This window comes from Apteryx mantelli, chromosome 12 (assembly GCF_036417845.1).
Source record: "Apteryx mantelli isolate bAptMan1 chromosome 12, bAptMan1.hap1, whole genome shotgun sequence".
Lineage (NCBI taxonomy): Eukaryota > Metazoa > Chordata > Aves > Apterygiformes > Apterygidae > Apteryx > Apteryx mantelli.
The window spans coordinates 3,933,781-3,954,920 of NC_089989.1; the positions used below are offsets into that span (position 1 = coordinate 3,933,781).

The following is a 21,140-nucleotide window of genomic DNA, read 5'->3' on the forward strand; positions in this document are numbered from 1 at the left end:
AGTCAAAAGATGCTTTTCTTGATCTGATTAATCCTTTGGCATCTTTATGGGCTTTCTTCTTATTTTTGAACCATTTATAGGTATGCTAAAAAACAGATTCAAACAGTGTCAAATCCAGGAAAATACCATTACATATAATTCAGTTTTTCACTTGAAATAGGATATCATGTAATTAAAGGAAGTCAAGAGACCTGAGTGGTATTCCTGGTCCTGCTACAGATTTTCTTAAATGTTTTATAATTTTCCCATTTGTGAGTTTAGGTCAGTAATATGTGTATGTTCCAGAACTCCATGAGATATATCAGATATATTCAAAGGACTTTGAGATCTTTAGACATTATTAGGATTTTTTTAGTGTGAAATGTTTTTCTTGGAAAAATACAGTTTTGGAAGACATTTTAAAAAGTGTGTGATGATAATGCAGTCAATGTTACTGTTTTGTTGATTTGTTCCTTTTTTTCTTGTCATTGTTTTAAGGTATATAAGAAAGCCATCAGAAATCTTTTGCCCACACCAGCCAAATCTCATTACACATTCAATCTGCGTGACTTTTCACGTGTTATCCAGGGCTGCTTGCTCATTAAGAGCAAATCAGTTGAAAGCAAGCATGTAATGATTCGTCTGTTTGTACATGAGGTATTTCGGGTCTTCTATGACCGTCTAGTGGCTGATGATGACAGAGCCTGGTTGTTCAAATTAATGAAAGATATTGTGAAAGAACATTTCAAAGAAGCATTTGATTTGGTTTTTGCACATCTGAGACAAGGAAATACACCTGTGAGTATGTCATTTACCACTTGCAAAATAATTGTTTTCATTATGTATATAAATGATAATTTAGGACTAGAAGGTGCTCAACAGTAAGTGAAAATATGGATCAATTATACTTGAAAATTTGAGCTGAATTTGGCAAAATGCTTTCTTTGGGAAAAAAACAGTAAAAATGTTTGGAAGGGTTTGAGTGCCGTATGTAGACTTCCTTTTCAAACCAACGTTTAATTTAAAATGGGGGTAAAGTTATTTTTCCATGAACAATTACATGTGTCTGAAAAGAAAACAAGTTTTTTTTGTTTTGTATTGAATAAATAATTTAGTGCAACATACTTTAGGTTTGGCCAAAAAAAAAAAGAAAATTTTCATATCAGGAAATTTCTTGTCCAAGCGTTGTCTTCCGTGAAGCTCCTGAATGGTTACATGTGGAAGTAAAGCATACAATTACTTAGTAGGTAAACGAAGCAATTTTTCAAAAAAAATCTTCATCACTAGTTTGCCCTTCTTGGAGATGTAGCAACACTTACTGAATCTTTGGGCAGTGAGAGATAAGATAATAGAGAAAAAAAAAAGAGTAATTTACAAATCGCTACCACAAAAGTAGCCTGGATGTGCCCATAGTATAGTACCTGCAAGAAGAAATATGCTTATGAATACTCTGAAATGATCTTCCAGAGACCTGATTTACTCCATAAAGAGACATTCCCTCTTTAGGTTTAGCCTGTGACTGAGTTACTGTGCAGTAAACTGCTTTCTGTAGTTGTGATGATATTTTAGTATCTTAAGTGTTATATAAATCATGCTATAATGTATTGTGACTTCCTCTTCTTTTTTCTTCTTCTGTCAGTTCATTGATACACAGAAGAAATAACTTTGTGGTCTTAGTTGACTGTTTCATAGTATATAGAAAATTGCTAAACATCCATCTGTATAAATATGGTATAATCTGACAGTCATGACTGAAATCGTTAATCACTATTTGAGCCAATTGTGTTCCATGCAGAAATTTAAAAGAAATGTATTGCTTAATATGGGAAATACAGAATTTTGAGGTGGGTGTTGTTTGTGAAGTAAAATATTTCAGAGTGCTCATTCTAGTGTCTTGAATATTTGTCTAAATTCGACTTTGTTTTCTGAAATTCCAGTTGAGGAATGTATTAATTAAACTTGACTTCATAATTTATTAAATATTTACCATAGGTAGCAGAAGAAAACATGAGAAGTCTGGTGTTTGGTGACTACCTGATTCCAGAACTCGAGGGAGATGAGAGACTTTATAGAGAAATTCCAAGCATTCAGCTGTTTGATGTTGTGGAGCAGTATTTGGATGAATATAATCAAACCCACAAAACAAGAATGAATCTTGTAGTTTTCAGGTACATTCGCTCTGTATTATTAAGAACTGTAAGCTGTAACTGGTAATCAGTATATCTAGTTTTGCAGGGTGGGGTTTTGTATGTCTCTTCCCCTTTGCATGTCCACACCAGTGTTACTCTTTGATTTGTTTTTTCTCTTATGCTTCTGTTGCTTTTTTCAGCTAGCAGTTACTGTGAAGTTTTTCTCCTAAGGGAACCTTTGAATGCCTTTTTGGTTGTCGTAAAATCATTGCACTGCGTCTGGCTGGTGCTCTGCTTCTGCTAGGCCACTGTTACCAGTGAAGATTGGTATCAATTTTTCCTGCAGCTGTTTCACCAAAGAAAAGATTGTGAGGCCTTGAGGTGTAGCGTGAGAGATGTGGCACAATCGCAGCCTGTCTGCACTGCCATGCGTCACAGCTTGCTGCTGCAGCTCATCCTGTGGAATTCGAGACTCTGCAGGCTGTTACTGTTTCCTTAACTTTTGATTAGGCATGACTACAACTGAGAAAGATTAGGATGTCACAACACCCTCCTTCTCCCTCCTACTGGAGATTACTGTCTCTTCATATCTGCCGGTATAATTACACATCTTTGTGAAGATGATCATAGTTAGTCTACACACATCTAATAGCAGGTTATTTTAATCTATGTCTTTTTGACAAACTAGGCTTGTGAATATCTGCATGTACAGCTATGCTGAGAGTATGAAGAGGTGGCAGCCTCTGATCAAGGACCACTGCCTGAGAGTGGAAGCAATATCCCACTTACCTGACTGAGAGCAGCCAGGAGAGCATATCTGACTGTAGTCTTAGAGACCAATCCCATGAATTACATCCTGGCTTGAAGTCTTTATTTTTCTAACCAATACAAATAAATCTTCTTTGAAATGTCTTAGCTTTTTTTTTGAAGCCACTTTTAACTGCTGCACTGCTTATCTTCTTAACTACCCCATGCCCTGTGCCTAACCATGCTGTTTCCTGTAGACTTTGCTGCATATTTCAAGATAAGTATACTTGTGTTTTTACAGTAGATGGGGTTCTCAGTGATGTGCAGATACTGCTTGCTGAAGACATTATTCTCATCTCTGTTCTGCATAGAAATTTATGAAATGCTGTTGGGGTGGGGTGTGATTTGTGGATGTAACCCCTCTCTGCCCCCACCCCAGTCATTCCTTTCTAAGATATTTAAACTGTTTTCAGTTCTGACTTTCTGGAAGTATAATACTGCTATGCCTTACAGCCTTACAAGTAGTTTACGCATTACTTTCTTATCTGTTCTTTTGCTTTATTCATATAGTACCCCTCTTCTCTTCTCCCCATTCCTTTCAGTAATTCTTAGTCATTTGAAATTTAGTTAAATACTGATATTTGTATAATAGAAGAGTTATGAAAGAATTATTTTATTTTGTGGTGGCGTACATACCACCCCCTGCACACACACAGCCCTTTGAGAAATTTGTTTTGGAAATACTATTTCTATACTTGTTTCACAGACTTACAGGTGCACAAATGTATGTATATTTTTGTCATCCTGGTAATCAACATATTTCAAATTTAGGTATGTGTTGGAACATTTGTCTCGTATAAGCCGTATTCTGAAGCAGTCAGGGGGTAATGCTTTATTGGTTGGAATGGGAGGAAGCGGACGTCAGTCTTTGACTCGTCTAGCAGCATTCATGGCAAAAATGTGTGTTTTTCAACCAGAGATTTCTAAAAGCTATGGTATGAATGAGTGGAGAGAAGACCTGAAAGTGAGTATTAATAACCTGTTTGCATTTTGACTTAAGTCTGAGAAAGGATGTTTTGGAGTGTAAAATATTTTAAACTGTTTTGCATTTTTAGACTCTTCTGAAGAATGCAGGTGTAAAAGGCTTGAAAACCGTATTTATAATCATGGACACACAAATTAAAGAAGAAGGTTTTCTGGAAGATGTTGACAGTGTACTCAACACTGGAGAAGTACCCAATCTTTTTGCAGCAGATGAAAAACAAGAAATTATAGAGGTATCTTTTTAAATTCTCTTAAACGTCATCTCCCTTTTCAGCTATTTTGTCAGGTCAGGGTAAAGTATGCCTTAATTAAAAGTGTTTTTTGGATATATGCACCTAATTTTGTGGCTTTTTCCAGACCTTAGATAAATCAGCTAGTTATTAGTAAACTGAAGTAGCTTATTCCTACAACAAGCTTTAAATGAAGCTTTTGGCTTCATTCTGTTCACAAACACATTAAGCTGTGCACATAGGGAACTTTGATTATTTGCAAATATCCTGGGGTCCTAATTATTGTTTTGCAGTATATTGTGCAGAAGAAGAACTTGCCTCAAATAATGTTTTCATTGATCACTTAAGGACAAAGAAATTCTTTTGAGACAACACAGCCTGCCTTTGTCAGTAGACTCCTGCCGCCTGGGGCACTAGGGCGTTGTTGGACAGCCTTCCGTGGTCTGACATTTCTGCTCACTGGAGAAGCTGGGGGAAGCTGCTCCAGGAATTCAGGCTCAGAAGTAAAGTTGCAGTGTACTTGGGCAATGGCGTCTTAGTTTCTAATCAGACTCGGGCATATTTTTTCAAAATGGCAAACACTGTTCGGGAGGGAAGGGCGCTAGTCTTTGTGTATCTCAGGTTGGGAACTTGATGTTAGTTAACAATATTTGAAAAAGTATGTTGTGCTTACCTCATAGCTTTATAGTATGTGTACTAATGAATTACCTAGGTATACTTCTAGTTCTCATTCAGACTGCTTCCTAGTAAATACACAAATGTGTTCTCTGTTGAAATAACTATGTCGCTCATTTAAATGTTGCTGTACTATTTTTTTTTCTTATGGCTAATTTATGGAATGGGTTGATATCTGTATTCCATATACTTTGCAGAGCAGCTAGATTAGAATTCTCATCAGCTTTCAGAACTACTGTTTCGTTCTTTACCAAGCATATAGTAACAATTTTAAGCTAATATGTCTTTTCCAATTTTACAGTTATTTTGAATGTATTTAACTTGTGTATGCTAAAATTTGGTAACTGTCTATATAATATGTCAACTAGGACAAAGTTATTTATTACTCATTTGAATCTGCTTCATCAAAATAATCCCAGTTCTACTCTATTGCTAGTGATCTAGTTTTTGTCATTTATTTTATTTGCTGGATTATGTAAAGTAGACATGCTCCTTGTGGAAGAATGGTCTGAGCTTTAGGGATTAGTGGCCAAGCCTAAGTGTTTAATGTGGACTGTTAATTAACTGAGGATAGTATTTTTATGAAGTAATCTTTCATTTCAAATCCCGAGGTGGTTTCTTTTTCTGAGATAATTTTTTGTAAATGAATGAAAGGAATATGTTTTGATGTTTGAAACTGAAACCTTCCTCTCCAGTTAGGTGAAAGCAACAAATTTTAGTATAATATTAAAGCTAAAATAGCTTTTAGTAAGTTAATAACTTGAAACATAGGTTAGGGGATGGATATGGCACATAAAACAGTTGAGAAGAAGAACATTTACTTTTATCATAGTAGCTTTCCTGTAATGAGAGTAGTAATCTGCCTCATCTGTTCTATATCTCTTAAAGCTCTTCTATGAGTGATTGAAGATTGATTGTAATTAAGCCACATAGTTGTATTTATCGTTAAAAGGCTTTGGTTCTTTATTTCCTGAGGGAGATGATTTTGAATTTTGACTTTCAGAATGTGTCTTAAACATCTGTCAAGAGAACTTCTTCTTTGGATAGACTTTTAATGCCACTTCTGATGTGTTCTCAGTTGTTCAAAGCAGCAGGTGATCATTTCTAGATTGAGTTGTTAGGGTCATACAAAAATATCGTAATACTACCCTAAACTACTATTTACTACTTGTTCTGTTTTTCTAGTTTATTCTACTTGTTTCATTTATCAATAAAAGATTCTACTCCATGGTGATGCTACCGTAAACAGGACTGTTAAAGCACTTCAGAAGTGCTTAATGAGAAACTATATAACAGCTTTTATTTCCAAGGGTGTTCGTGCAATAGCTCAGGCTGGCAATAAACATGAAGAGCTCAGTCCCTTGGCCTTGTTTGCTTATTTTGTGAACCGCTGCAAAGAAAATTTGCATGTTGTGGTAGCATTCAGTCCAATTGGAGATGCTTTCCGCAATCGTCTGAGGCAGTTTCCATCTCTCATCAACTGCTGTACTATTGATTGGTTCCAGGTATGTAAAAATATTTATATTGTTTCCTTAACAAATAAGTTCATGTTTTTTAATGACCTCAATATTTGTGTGTCCTGTTACGTTTTCCTTTCGTCTGCTGTATAGACATACTCCTTGTTTTTCAAAATTTTAAAATAGCATAGCCATTTTTGGTAGTATTTTGGGAACTCATTGGTGTGTACTCACAGTATTTCTACAACTAAACAAACTTCTTAAATATGAAATATCTGAAATATCTAGTAGTCTCAGTTTGTCTAGGGTAATTTGTCACTTTATGACATAATGCGTTTGTCTTAAAGGATTAGTGTATTCGTTTCAATGGGATTGTAAAAGCCCGTTAAGCAGATCATGGATCATGGGAATGATTGGCAAATACAAGTGCTGTAGGAAGACTATAAATAAATCTTCTATAGCAGAATGAAACATGGAAAATTGGTGTAATTAACTGTCCTTAATATAAGCAGTCACCCTCAATTAAGTATAGTTAGCTCTGTAGATTGGGCTGGTGCTGAGTTCAAATCATTTATCTGCCAGTGGAAGACACATTATCCAAGCAGTTCTGTGTCTGTGGCAGTATGCAGCTCTTAACTAGAAGATCAGCAAGGAGTCACTGGAACAGATCCTGTGGGTAGTGATCAGGCTGCCTGATCTAATCCTTACATCACCTCATTATATTTGAGACATAGCTGGGACTAGTGTGTCCCATACTGGTGTTCTGAATAGTAAAGATTTCTTTTTAAAATATGAAGACTCATAGCTATGTTTTATAAATTCCTTCTCTCCCCATTTCTCCTGCAGCCATGGCCTGAAGATGCCCTTGAACTTGTGGCTAATAAGTTCTTGGAAACACTTCAGCTCACAGACAATGAGCGTCAGGAGGTTGTGCCCATCTGTAAATACTTTCATACTTCAGTTCTGTCACTCTCTGTAAGGTCAGTTTGTTTCTTCTAAAAACAACCCATTAATTTATAGAAATATAAAGCAGGAAAATGTTTAAAGAGGTAAAATTAAGGGAAGTGAACTAAAAACAAAGTTTTAGAGATAAGAAACAATAAAACAGGTGATTGAATTTTATTACTACTCATTTCTGTCTTATGATTTTATAACTTAAGATACAAGATCTGCTTGCTTTAAAATATATAGACTGTGGAAACTGTTTACTACTGTTATTTGTCAAACAGTTTATTTTCATACCTTTTCTAATAACAAGAAAGAAAACAAATCTTGAAGGTACTCTTTTTTTTGTAACAGGTTCTTGGAAGGTCTGGGCCGGCATAATTACGTTACTCCTACTTCTTATCTTGAACTTATTGCTGCCTTTCGGCAACTTCTGACTCAGAAACGTGACACTGTAATGAAAGCTAAGCAGGGATATGTGAATGGCCTAGATAAACTAGCTTTTGCTGAATCACAGGTGAGTTAGGACAGAAGTGGAACTCAAAATACAAAATGATGGGCATAAACAGATCTTTTCCTAGAGAGATAAGCCAAAAGCAGTACTTCAAATCTTTAAAGATGTGGAGGCTAGGAAATAGATTCACATTCCTATAATTGCAAACAGCCTGAATTTTCTAGTTCCAAGTCTGGTTGAAATTAAGAAGTGATTTGTATTCTAGACTGAGCCTGTGTGGCCAAAATATGCTTTTTGTTAAAGATTTTCATAAGGAAAAATTTATTCTTATGGTGGAGGTGTGTGTGTCTGTTTCTGTAAATACAAATGTGGTCCATACAGTTACCTGTTTTTTTGGCATATGATTTTTGTCTGTTACACCTAATAATTTGTTTGATTTTAATTTCAAGTAAATTGCCTGTCTGTTTAGCTCAGTCTTAAATTGTAAAACTATAATAAATATGTTTGCACTTCTGTTTCCTACGGTCATTATTGATGTAGCTGTTGGGGTAGAGGCCACAGGCCCCATTGCTAAGCAGCATACAAACAGAGGTTCCCTTTCCAAAGTAGTTAAGAGTTGAGTATAGAGGAATGTGATTCTTTAAATTAGAGATTGTAGAAGTGAGGAAAAAATAAGTCTCTCTGCAATTTTTTGATATGAAAGCAAACATTATTTCCTTCTATTAATAAACTAGTCATTGGATAGAATCTTGATCTTACAGAAATCATTGGAAATTTTACTTGGGAATTCAGAGCCTTACCTGATTCTTTTGCGTGTGTGTGTGTCTATCTATCTATATCTATATATAGGTTGGTGAGATGAAACAGGAATTAGTTCAGCTGCAGCCCAAACTGGAAGAGGCTAAATTGGATAATGCGAACATGATGAAGGTAGAGTTATACAAATACAATATTGCCTTCTTAATGTAAGTACGTGCAGACTACGGAGAATACTTTCATCTTCATGGTAAATAGTTTTGAATGAGGAGTCTTAATGGTACAGTGTAGTACTATGTATTTTACTTCTGCTTCAGAATCTCAGCTGATTGTAGACAGGTTCTAAAGAGTATGTCTCTCTAAAGTTGCTGATATGTGATCTGTCTTTCCAAAAAAAAGAGCCGAGCTGAGGTTTTTGAGCTTCCTTCTTGTTTACTTGCATTTGCAATGTGGTGAAATTTGTGGATATTTATGCATATATCCATTGAATTGGAAGAAAATTGTACTTTTTGTCTGAGTTACTCTGGATAGACAGTCCTTGCCTAAGCTCCGTGCTGAAGGATGTTAGAGGAACATTCATGCTAATAGTGGTTAGATTGGGTTTCTGAGAACATTCACAAGCATTGTGGAGACCCTGAATAGTTTTTCAGCATACAAGCTAAACATGAGGAGTTTGCACAGTCAGTCTTTGCATGCACTGGGATTATACATTTGGATTTTAAAAGGATCCTAAGAAAGAGTAACTTTGTAGAAATTCAGTGGGACTTGGGGAATCAATCTTTTAGGTTTATTTCAGAATTACAATTTGAGAAAATACACTTATTTAGTATGTTACTATTCCATCACAAAAAAGCAAGGTTTTATTGATGTTTTTGTGCACTGGTTATGATTTTTAAGTGATAACTGTTCTACAGATACAGTGATAACTGTTCTACCTACTCTTACAAACCAAAATTCCAGCTCTACCACTATCACAGAATAAGCTCTAAGGAGGCTAGATGTCACTTCTGTAGAGCTGCAGAGGGAGTCCTTGAATGAAGGGTTGACTTGTCAATCAAAAGAAAATGAATTGTCTTAGTCAGTTTTACAGGCTGGGGGAAAGGGGGCTACAAAACTGACTATAATCTAGGATATTTTTGAGTTGCAACCTGAATACATGAATAGTTTCCTGTCTCTTGAACTTTAAACATCCTTTAAATAGCTTTTATTGACAGTAGTCAGATTTCATGCAGTGCACTCACTCTTAAGGCTTCATTATGATGATATATTGCACAAGAAACAGGTGATTTTCTTAACATAATTTGAAAAGATATGAAAATACTGAAATACTGAAAAATATAAAGAGAAAATGGAAGTATTTCATAGCTGTTACATTTGATGATTTCAGTTGATTTAATCATTCACCACTCAATAGGAAGCTCACCAGTGTATTTTTCTTTAGATTATAGAAATAGAATCTGCAGAAGTAGAACAAAAAAGAAAAACTGTAAAAGTAGATGAAGAGATTGCTACAGAAAAAGCTGAAGAAGCTCAGACACTGAAAAATGAATGTGAGAGTGACCTAGCAGAGGCAATCCCAGCCCTGGAGGCTGCACTTGCTGCTCTTGACACTTTGAAGGCGAGCTAATCTAAACTTCTATCGTTCTAAAGAATTATTTAGTGTGATGACATTCATCCGTTTATTTGGCAGAGTGCATTAAGATGAAAAGATTTGAAAAGTGCTAACTCTTCTGTTTTTTGAAAAAGGAGATATAATATCTGTGCAGTCATGTTTCAGTAGGTCTTCTCTTAATGTACTCAGAATACAAGGGTTTTTTTGTGCATTTAAAAATTTTGTTTGTTTATTTGCAGGAAAGCCCAGTGCGGGGGGAGGGGGAAGGGATAGGATAACCGATACCCAAAATAACTAGCAATGGTATCATCTGAATTTCCTCTTTCAGATTAGCTTAGGGTTGACCACTCATGGTTAACATGGTATGTGTTTATGGCTAAGAACTATCTGGATCTTCAGAAGGTTTCCTTCTAATCATGATTTAGACATGATCTGAAAGCAATATTGCTGAGAAAGTCCTACAGGAATTGTTTAGTAGGAGTTACAAAGTATATGAGATGTTTTAGGTAATGCATACAAAAGTGAATCAAAAAAATCTTCTGACCTATACTTTTTTAAATATAATTTTAGTTAATTGTTAATTTACAGTTACTGGCATTTACTTCATTTTTATTTCCCTTGAATGGAATAAATTGATGGATGTTTTTAATTGTGTCACTAATACTGTATTCTTAATATCCCCTCTAAAAGCCTACTATAATTATATTATTTGGTAATACTGTTATAACTTCCTTTTTTTTCTGTTAGTACATTTATCTTACAAGGGTGAGAAAGGTATAACATTTGTCATAAATCTGTACATTTTATTTTTTTAAATTTGACTTTTATTTCAGCCTTCTGATATAACAATTGTCAAATCAATGAAAAATCCTCCATCTGGTGTCAAACTTGTGATGGCTGCTGTCTGTGTCATGAAGGACATAAAACCTGAAAAACTTGCAGATCCTTCAGGCACTGGAGGCAAGGTAAAATGGCAGAGAATGAGTTTCAAATAAGTGTAGTTCATGTTCTGCTCAACATAGAGCAGTTGTTCAATAAACGATACACCTAAGGTCCAGTAAAGCAAACACATATTTACAGCCTGCACCCATTATCTCAATAAAAGCTATGTGCCTCAGACGTATGCCTCAGACATCTTCACTGTCCAACTTACATAATTTGGAGTTCTGGAACATGCAAAGAGAACTCATTAAATGTGTTTAACTTGTATGTGGAGGTAAGTCCTCCCTGAGTCACTGTTTTTTCAGTTTGGAGGAGAATATTTGGTCTGATGGACTCTTCTATCACTACTTTATTGGTGTCTCATGGAGATACCAGATCTTTAATATTAAATGTGCAAGAGTTTATTAGAAGAGATTTGACAATTTGTATTGTTCTTTTGTTGTTTGTTTTAAGGTTTGAAAAGTTATTTCCTATTGTGTTTTGTAGATTTTGGATTACTGGGGTCCTAGCAAGAAACTGCTTGGTGACATGAATTTCTTAAAGGATTTGAAAGAATACGACAAGGGCAACATTCCAGTAAGGTTTTTGTTTAATTTTTCAGTGATTTTTACCATAAAGAAATCTTCTTCCAGAAAACAAAGTTAGAAAATACTGTATCACAGGTCACATTTGCCCCAAACTTGTCAATTCTGTTACGGCCAAGGATCTTCACAAGTTTGTAGACAGCTCTAGCCAGGGTGAATACGGTCGTGACAACTGAATCAAACTTCCTCAGGGTGATCCTCGTACCTAGCATTTCAGAAGGTTTTAGAATCCCCTTTGGGAATTTTCTGAGGCTTCTGTACTGCCTGCCTTGTGTTTGAATGAAATGTCCTTCTGTGCACCAATGTATCTGACTTCGGAACTGATAGGTAGTATCTCTTCAAAACAGAACAGTAACACACAAAAAAAACTGTGTAAGAGTAAAGGTCTGTCTTGCCCAGTATCCTGTGTCCAAAATGGCCATAAGCGGGTGCCTTGGAACGAGTAGGAACATCATAAGCATAAACGATCTTTCTCCAAATATTCTCCCAGCCTCCTCCACTTTAAATGAAGGTTTCCTAAGCTAGAGAGAGTTTCTATGTATTTATTAGCTTTCAGTGCATTTCTCTTCTGTAATTCTGGTCCCCTTAAGCCCGTGTAAACTTTCAGTATCCACAACATCTTTTGACTAAGCATTTCAGAAGTCTACTGAGTTGTGTAAGGATCTATCGCCCTTTGTTTGGTCTGAACCTGGGTCCTCTTGGACTCATTTCATGTACTCGTTTCTTTTTTCTTTCTTTTCTTTTTTTTTTGAACATTTAATCCCTGTCCAGCCCTTTTGCACTGTCTTTTTTTGTGCTAACTTTTCTAAATCAGTTACTTTGGCATTATAAACTTTATTCAATTTTTAAATGACTAGCCACATTGGTGCTCTTATTAATGGTTGTTTATTTTTATAATGGTGGTATTTTGATTGAATGAGTGCTGACAAAATGGATAATGTTTTGTTAAGTATGCTAGATGATGTACTTTACACCCAGAGGTGTAGTACTTAACATAGCTTGAAAACATGTCTTCCTCCAAAAGATTTTACTAAGTACATGATTCTTGCAGTTTGCCAAATGCAATGGAAATTTAATATACTTTGCCTTTTATAAAACTGGTCCCGAAAAGTAGACACAAGCAGTGTAATTCATTCAGATCTTGTCTTACTTTAGTAAAATACATATTTTATAATGATATCAAACAGTTCTGTCTTGAGGGGAAAGTAGAAAAGTAGCATGTTTTGCAACAAGGGACAGTGTAAATTAAGGCTTCCAAATGACTGTGATGCTCTTAGAACTTAGGTAGATGCCACTTGTAAGGCATATACCAAATGCCTGATTAAAGGATAAAAATAAATAGGATTGGAAAAACAGGAAGGACCACAAACAATGATAGGAAAAGCAAAAGAAACATATGAGAAGTGGATTTTGCCACAGTTACTACTGAGTAGTTCTTTACTATTTCAGTGGGTCAGTGTGTAGAGAAAGGGCAATCAGCGTAAATAAAAGTGTCAGCAGCAAGCCTTTGCTATATAAAAGCTTTGAACTATAATGATTTTGTTATCCAGGCAGCTGTCATGCAGAAGATTCGGGCTGAATACCTGACTAATCCTGAGTTTGACCCGCCGAAGGTGGCTAAAGCATCCTCAGCAGCGGAGGGCTTATGTAAATGGATTATGGCAATGGAGGTGTATGACAGGGTTTCAAAGGTGTGTTTTTGATCCTAGTCCCTCAGTGCTATAAAAGCTTTTCTTTGCTTTTTCTGTTCACCCTGAGCACTGTGTTAAATAATAAATATGTAAAAATGTGCTTTAAGCATTTGTGTATTGGTTGTAATTGAATAGGTGGTTGCACCAAAGAAAGCCCGTTTAAGAGAGGCACAGCAGTCCTTAGAGGAGACACTGGCCCTCTTGAATCAGAAGAGAGATGAACTTGCAGCAGTGGAACATCATTTGGCTGCTTTGGAACAAACTTTTATTGAGAAAACTGAAGAAAAGGCTCGTTTAGAATTCCAAGTTGATCTGTGCGCTAAAAAGCTAGAACGAGCAGAGAAGTTGATTGGAGGTCTTGGTGGAGAGAAATCAAGGTCAGATAAAAAGCTCAAATTTCTTATATTGCATCCGATGTAGAGCTAGAGCTTAAACTTCAGTTTTCTGAGCCTTTAATGCTGTATTTCTGTCTGAGGGCTGTAACACCGAGGACTGTGATAATGTGGACCTCCGAAAGATTCCAGATTATCTGATTATCTATAGCGTAAAAATATGGGCAGAAGCATTGAGAAAATTTTAGAGAATATCTTCCAAATGAGAACAGTATACATAAACATGGTGTTCTTTTTCTCCCCATGAACAACAAAAATGGTCGATATATGCTGTTAATACTGTAAATGTGGAGGTTTTAGCACTGTTTTATTCTGTATTTTCTGCTTGTGATAGATGGAATAATGCTGCAAATAATCTTCAAAACACTTACGATAATTTGACAGGAGATGTTCTGATATCAGCTGGGGTGATAGCATATCTGGGAGCTTTTACTGCTGGCTTTCGACAAGAATGTACCAAAGACTGGAGTAAGCTGTGCAAGGTTAGAAGGTTATCTTAGATTTAAATAGTGGAGTTTGGGTTTGGGGTTTTTTTGTTTTTTTGTTTTTTTTTCCCCACAGTGATCTGCAAAAGGCCTCATAACGTGGGCCAAAATCTAAACTGCCTCAGTGTTTATTAGTATTAGCCTAGTAAAGCTCATTAAGATCAGTGAAATAAATTCTGCTGATATAATATTCTGTAAATCTGAATTTCATTGAATCAGTGAATTTACTCCAGACTTAAAGTAGCATATCAGAAATGAGAGCATGGCATTGACTTTGTGAAGCTTGATTATTACTTAAGTAAAATCACAAAATTTTCTCTATTTTGCCTTTAAATGAAAGAATTAACTTCATAGACAAAAATGTAGTTACGCATAATGTGGAAAATTCTGTAGTAATGTGCACTGACACATTTGGATTACTAGTACTCAGTTGATTAAATAGTTGATTATGCTGTTGGCAAAGGGACGGTTCCATTGTAGTTATCCTGCTACCATAATTCACAAATCAGTGATCTGTGAATCACATCACTGAGTACAATTGTCACGTGAATCAGTGACAAATCAGCATTGGAATTCTGCATTGAGTTAATGAAAGGTACAGTGATTATACAGTTTCCAACTGTTTGAGGTTTTTTTTAAGATTATGCATTGTGTGAATTATGTAATAAAAAGGAAAACACATTTAGAACATACAAAAAGATAGAGACAGCTCCCATAAAATTTGGAGCGTATGGGGAAGTATTCATTGCGGAAAGATATTTAAATATGCAAACTAACATTTCATTTTTCAGAGTTTTTTTTCTTATACTTGGTCCTAACCCAAACAATTAAAAGGAAATATATGTTATCACATTGGATTGAAGTGGAATTTAATAAAAGATATAAAGAAACATGGAATAAAGGTTAATGTTCTTTTTCTCCTTTTTTACAGGAGAAGAATATTCCTTGTTCTGAGAATTTCTCTTTGAGTAACACTCTTGGTGACCCAGTAAAGATAAGAGCTTGGAATATTGCTGGTTTGCCAACTGACATATTCTCTGTAGACAATGGGGTTATTGTTGACAATTCGAGGCGTTGGTAGGTACCACAGTTGAATTTTCTAATCTGAAGGAGATTTCACTTAAAAACAAAAACAAACTCCACAAACCAAATATGTAGAAACAATGTAACTGAAAGCAGAAACAGTAGTCGCCGTCTGTTTCCAATCCTGTGAAATTTAAGCGGGCAGTGACACTTGATAGATTTAGGTATGTAGTTGCTGAAAGCTTTCCTTTCAGGAGATGCAAAGCCCTTGGATAATTACTTTTAATTTTTTTTAATTTTTTTTTTTTTAATATTGCACCTAGATGTCATATTACTGGCTAATAAAGCACTTAGAAGAAGTAGTTTTAGAACTGTACAGAAATCATTATGCTTCATATGTTTCGTGATAAGATTCAGGTTATATAAACTTCAGGTTCCAGATGCTACAGACCACTTCAGGTTATTTCATACTATTATAAGGCTATCGGATGACATTCTTATGTTTTAGAGATATTTACTGTACTGTATATGAAATTCACATCTGTTGTTCTAAGATTGTTCTAAGACCTTTAAGACCTTTAACAATTTCTTTTAATTCCAACTGAAGTTGATGATGTTGTCTGTTATATGACGTGAACGCTTGAGATAGCTGTCTGCCAATAATCTGCACTCGGTAGGACTATCAGATTATAAAATTTTCTAGTAATACTCACATTCTCTTAAGAGTTACTTTTAACTATTAGATTCAGATTACATTGAGATTACAGTACATAATTCCATTTTTAGCAAGTTCTCTGAAGGATGCAGTTAGAGGTGAACTTAGCAAGTTTGATGTCCTTCATGCCTGACTTATTAAAACATATATTTATGGACCAAATCAGCAACTGCAAATGGGGACAAAATCTGTTGAATAGAATTACAATAATGTCACCTCACTACCCCTGCCCATAGTTCTAGCTTTATACCAGCTAACATCCTAACCTCTCAGACTTAAATTCCAACTACTTTTTTTAGTGCAAAAATATATATTAAAAAAGTACTCTATCAGAATTTCTAAAAAAAAAAAAAAAAAAAAAAAAAAGATTCTAAATACTGGGAATTCCAGTGAAGGTGCAGATACAAGATGTTAAGCAGAAATCTGCATTCTGATGTACTTCATGAAAAAAAGTTACAAGCTTTTTTTTTTTCCCCCAACTCCTAAAACTATTTTGATACTAGTTTTCAAATTATGATGAAACGCTTGGGCATCCGTTTGTTGCTTGTATCTTAAAATAATGGAATCAAAGCTATGTCACTTTTTGGCTTGACAGCCTGACCTGGAAGTATTTTTAAATAGTTCAAATTTTTGAAAAACTCCTGCAAGCACTGAAAAAACAGTCTTGTGTGTTCTAGGCCATTAATGATTGATCCTCAAGGTCAAGCAAATAAATGGATCAAGAATTTTGAGAAAGAAAACCACCTGAATGTTATCAAGGTCACTGATACAGATTATATGAGAACCCTGGAGAACTGCATACAGTTTGGAACTCCACTTCTGCTAGAAAATGTTGGAGAAGAACTAGACCCATCACTTGAACCTCTGCTACTTAAACAGACTTTTAAACAAGGTACATGGAAATTACTTTTGAACCCAGAAAGCAGATTACATTAGTATTCATCTAATAGTCTATGGTATTGTCCAATATTTTTCTTCCTACTTTCTAATTTACTGCTGCCCATGATTAGAGGAAGGTAATTTCACAACAGCCTTAAGTTTTATTTTATTTTTTAATAAAGCTCACTAATTTCATATGATAGAGGTTTTAGTGAAAACCTTTGCCATGTCACTGTAGGAGACTAAACAATAACACTTGATTCTGCAAGGTGAAATTCTTAATTAAATTGAATATATTTTGCTTGTACATTTTAAAGTATTTTAGCATAGTACTAATATTTACTGTGCTGAATTTTGCACAAATCAAGAAAAGCTGCCAAGGCATTTTGCTTAAGGCACAACTTTTTGTGCTTCTCTGAAACTTGCTAAATAGCTATGAATTTGATTTTCAACTTTTCTTTCTTTTTCTTCTGGGAAAAGACAGAAAAAAGTGTAAAGATACACAAATATATTTTCATTCTTTCTTAAATAGTTTACCTTTTCTGGTTATCATGTTCATACTAAATAAAAGGATTGAGAAAAGCTTAAATTTTTGTTTTGTTTTGTTTCAGAGAGGAAATTCAAGGAAAAAAATCCCCCCCCTTTTTTTAATTAATGCAGTTATTCATGGGAAGGAGCAGTCTATAAGAATATGATACTTGAGAATAATTCCACAGCTCTCTGTTACCTTCTCCAGTATCATATATGCACACAGAAAGCATGATAGAAATTGGATTGACTCAGTTATTCTCATTTCCTAAGAGAAAAATGTGGCCTCACTGAAGTCTGTAAGAATTTTACAGTGTATCAGTTTTTTGATTTTTTTTTTTTTAACTTTTTCAGGAAATTTGACAAGAGTTATTGACAAGAATTTTGCTTCTAATTAATTAGAAAAATAAAATGTTTTTGTAAGCAATTGAAGTAGACAAAGTTTTTCTTAATATTTCTCCACTTTAGGAGGCATGGATTGTATCAGGCTTGGTGAGACCATTATTGAGTATTCCAGTGATTTCAGATTTTTTATTACCACAAAACTGAGAAATCCACATTATATGCCAGAACTGGCTACAAAAGTTTCTTTACTCAATTTTATGATAACACCAGAGGGACTCGAAGACCAGTTGCTGGGTATCGTTGTAGCAAAGGAGAGGTAAGTCTCTGTTCATGGCAAATAGCCTTTTAAAATATTTTCTAGTATCATTGCGAGTAAATGTGAGATGGATTTATTGTAAAGCAAAGTGAATGGTACTTGTTCTAAGTGTTGCTCAGTGACAGCATTAAAAATGTTGGTTTTCTAGTTGTCATATCTAAAGAACTTGCTGGTACTTCAGTAAAAGTTAAACAGGTTGTGTCATGTTTAAAAGTGTGCACAGGTTACATTAAAATAGCTGATATTCTGTCGTTGTGTTTTTCCTGGCAATTTTCTCCTGTAACTTTCTCTGAATGTTAGAAAACTATCCTAATATTATTCAAAGTTTAAATAATTATTGTAATATTTTGATTTGACTGAGTTGCCAGACATGCATGCAGAATTATGAGAATTTAGTTTTAATTTCCTATGAAGAAAAAATCAAGTAACTCTGAAAAGATCATAGGTCCTATCTGAACCTTCATAGAGGTGCAGGGACGTAGTTCTTGTGGTGTATGCAATTGTGCTAAATTCTGTTTGCTAGAAAGCGTTTCTAGCAATAAACTTACTTGGCATATCACATCATGTTTTTTTTTTTTCTCCACACACCAAAGATGAAATAAAAGAAAACGAAGATGCACTGACATTTGCGATACACTAGCATCTTAAAGTTTAGGTCATCATTTCCAAATACTGAACTGAAGTTGTGCAAAGAAATCTATACTCAGGGATATATGGATATGCTGAATAGTACCAACGCATTTAAAATGAATAGAGTATTCACGAATATTACTTGTAGGAAGAGGGAATCATCTTCATAGGATTCCTTTATAGTCAGTGGATTATGAAGGTAGACTGTTTCTCTTATATGTGTGGGGTTGTTTTTCTTTATTAGGCCAGAATTAGAAGAGGAAAGAAATTCTCTCATCCTTCAATCTGCAGCCAATAAAAAGCATCTAAAAGAAATTGAGAAGAGAATTTTAGAAACCTTACAGTCATCTGAAGGGAATATTCTGGAAGACGAGACTGCTATCATGGTCTTAGATTCTGCTAAAATAATGGCTAATGAGATCACAAAAAAACAGCAGGTAAGGAGCACTAGACTTTCTCCTTAACGATATGTAGAAATTAAATGGTAAAATTTGTGGCTAGCTGAAGGACAAAGCACAAAGAGGAAATCTTGTGCTTGTGAAATGTGAAAAGAAATACAATTCAGACCTTTCTGGAAACTCTACTGATGGTTTATTTAGTCTTCAGTTAACATACATTTTAAAGAATGTGTGTCTATCTATAAGGACTGAGTAAAAAGTAATAAATTCTGTAGTTAAGATAACATTAAGGATATATTAAGATGAAGAGTTTAATTTTTAAAACCACCAAAAATATTCAGGGAAATGGCAGTAATCTGCCTGACTAATATAGGCATGCAAGCCCAAACTCTTTTGTTATGCTTAATGTACAAAATACCATCTAAAGTCAATGGGAGCTAAATATCATTGATGAGAGAATAAAGATTTTTTTTTAATTACTGTAGACTTAAATCAAATATTAGTGATTTTTTTTTAATCTGGTATTGTCCTTTCTGCTACTTGTTAATGTCTATCAAATGTAATCTCAGACTGTGTTTAATGGTAGGTTTGAAAAGCCTTTTTATATTCAAAATAGCCTGTTTTGTATAAAGCTAATTCGTAATAGAAAAACTAGAGCATAAATACATAAGCATTTTGAAATTACATGTATTTCTAAATATTGCAATGATTAAGATAGATGATGCTAAATGATGCATCAAAACTGCTCTTCCTCCTTTTTCTTTTGTTTTGACTGTTGCATCCTCCAGTGTAAATAAATAGATTAGACGGTACTTCATTAAGGTCAGGTGCTCCTTTTATTAATGTAGGCATCACCTACTGTGATTGTGCTGTATAAAAGTATTTTAATAATGTTATCAAATAGTAATAATTTTGTACAAAGAAAATATTGAAAACTTTTCTTTAAAATAAACTATCCCCAAACTATTGTTGATGTTTAGATTGCAGAGAAAACGGAACTTAAAATAGCTGAATCTCGCGAAGGCTATCGACCTATTGCAAAGCATTCATCAGTGCTGTTCTTCAGTATTGCAGACCTGGCCAACATTGATCCCATGTACCAGTACTCCCTCAGCTGGTTTGTTAACCTCTTCATCAACTCTATTCATGACAGGTAAATGCAGTATTTCTGATGTAAAATAAGGCGTTTTTCATTCTCTTTTTCTGAACAATTTCCTCAGTTTTTTTGGTTTGGAGTTTGTTTTTTGTTTTTTTTTTTTTTAACTGTTTACTTCTCAGCTCTCTTTAAATGCAAACTTTTAAAGGAAAATTAACTCCTTAATAAAAGAAATACTCTCTTCACTTTGGGTGAATAATGAACTGTAAACATGCACTAGAGGTTGCTTGGTTGCGTTTTTTTATGTATTTAAGAATGTTAATTTTAGAAAGCTTAAAATCTGGTTCTGAACTAGGCTCTGTTATGAACCCTAGGAGTGCTGCCACCTAACAATTGCGATTAATTTTGGTTTGTCATTTTGCTTGGGACTTTCAAAAGAGCTTTAAAGCATTGAGTATAATTGAAGTTTTGGGGAAATGGGTATCTAAATCCTAATATTATTCCTTCAGAAACTTAAAAAGGTTTAGATTTCTTAACTTATTTGCCTATGTCACTCAATATAAAGACTCCATTTATCACTTGTTTTTTCTTTTTAGTAACAAATCCAAAATTTTGGAGAAGCGCCTTCGATACCTAAATGACCACTTTACATACAATTTGTATTGCAATGTATGTCGATCACTGTTTGAAAAGGACAAGCTGCTCTTTTCCTTTTTACTATGCTGTAATCTTCTAATGTAAGCTCATTTTTCTGAAGACACTTAATAATGGAAACTGGTGATTTTCTTATCTCGGAAAAAATTATTGATGAAAGAACACGTTCGTGTGTTGGTTTGCCTTTGGAGTAAGGTTGTGAATGTTTTTTTGTTGTTAGTACTGATAATATTTACAAGTGAAAGAATATGTGGGTGCATGTGTTGCTACTACAGCCTTTGGGCATGTTATAAAGAGAATGTTTGTATGCTTCTTTAAATCAATGGCTTTGTCACTGATGCAAGGAGAAAGGGAAAAGTTCTTTTGCATCTTCATGACTCTCTTTAAAGGGACTGGATAATGCTACACAGTGGCCTTATGTTAAGGACAGCTGC

The 21,140-nt window shown here is 34.7% G+C and overlaps 1 protein-coding gene across 1 annotated transcript in view; it reads left to right on the plus strand.

Moving 5' to 3' along the window:
* DNAH12 (dynein axonemal heavy chain 12) overlaps positions 1-21,140 on the plus strand; it is a 75,334-nt gene that overhangs the window by 39,749 nt on the left and 14,445 nt on the right. The window contains exons 40-59 of the mRNA XM_067303745.1: positions 478-781; positions 1,976-2,147; positions 3,687-3,879; positions 3,971-4,132; positions 6,115-6,309; positions 7,108-7,241; positions 7,561-7,723; positions 8,510-8,590; positions 9,858-10,034; positions 10,862-10,993; positions 11,457-11,546; positions 13,105-13,245; positions 13,381-13,622; positions 13,972-14,119; positions 15,054-15,199; positions 16,538-16,752; positions 17,736-17,928; positions 18,803-18,995; positions 19,937-20,109; positions 20,649-20,789. Of these exons, the coding sequence (XP_067159846.1) occupies positions 478-781; positions 1,976-2,147; positions 3,687-3,879; positions 3,971-4,132; positions 6,115-6,309; positions 7,108-7,241; positions 7,561-7,723; positions 8,510-8,590; positions 9,858-10,034; positions 10,862-10,993; positions 11,457-11,546; positions 13,105-13,245; positions 13,381-13,622; positions 13,972-14,119; positions 15,054-15,199; positions 16,538-16,752; positions 17,736-17,928; positions 18,803-18,995; positions 19,937-20,109; positions 20,649-20,789 (3,395 nt within the window). The remainder of the gene's footprint in view (positions 1-477; positions 782-1,975; positions 2,148-3,686; positions 3,880-3,970; positions 4,133-6,114; positions 6,310-7,107; positions 7,242-7,560; positions 7,724-8,509; positions 8,591-9,857; positions 10,035-10,861; positions 10,994-11,456; positions 11,547-13,104; positions 13,246-13,380; positions 13,623-13,971; positions 14,120-15,053; positions 15,200-16,537; positions 16,753-17,735; positions 17,929-18,802; positions 18,996-19,936; positions 20,110-20,648; positions 20,790-21,140) is intronic.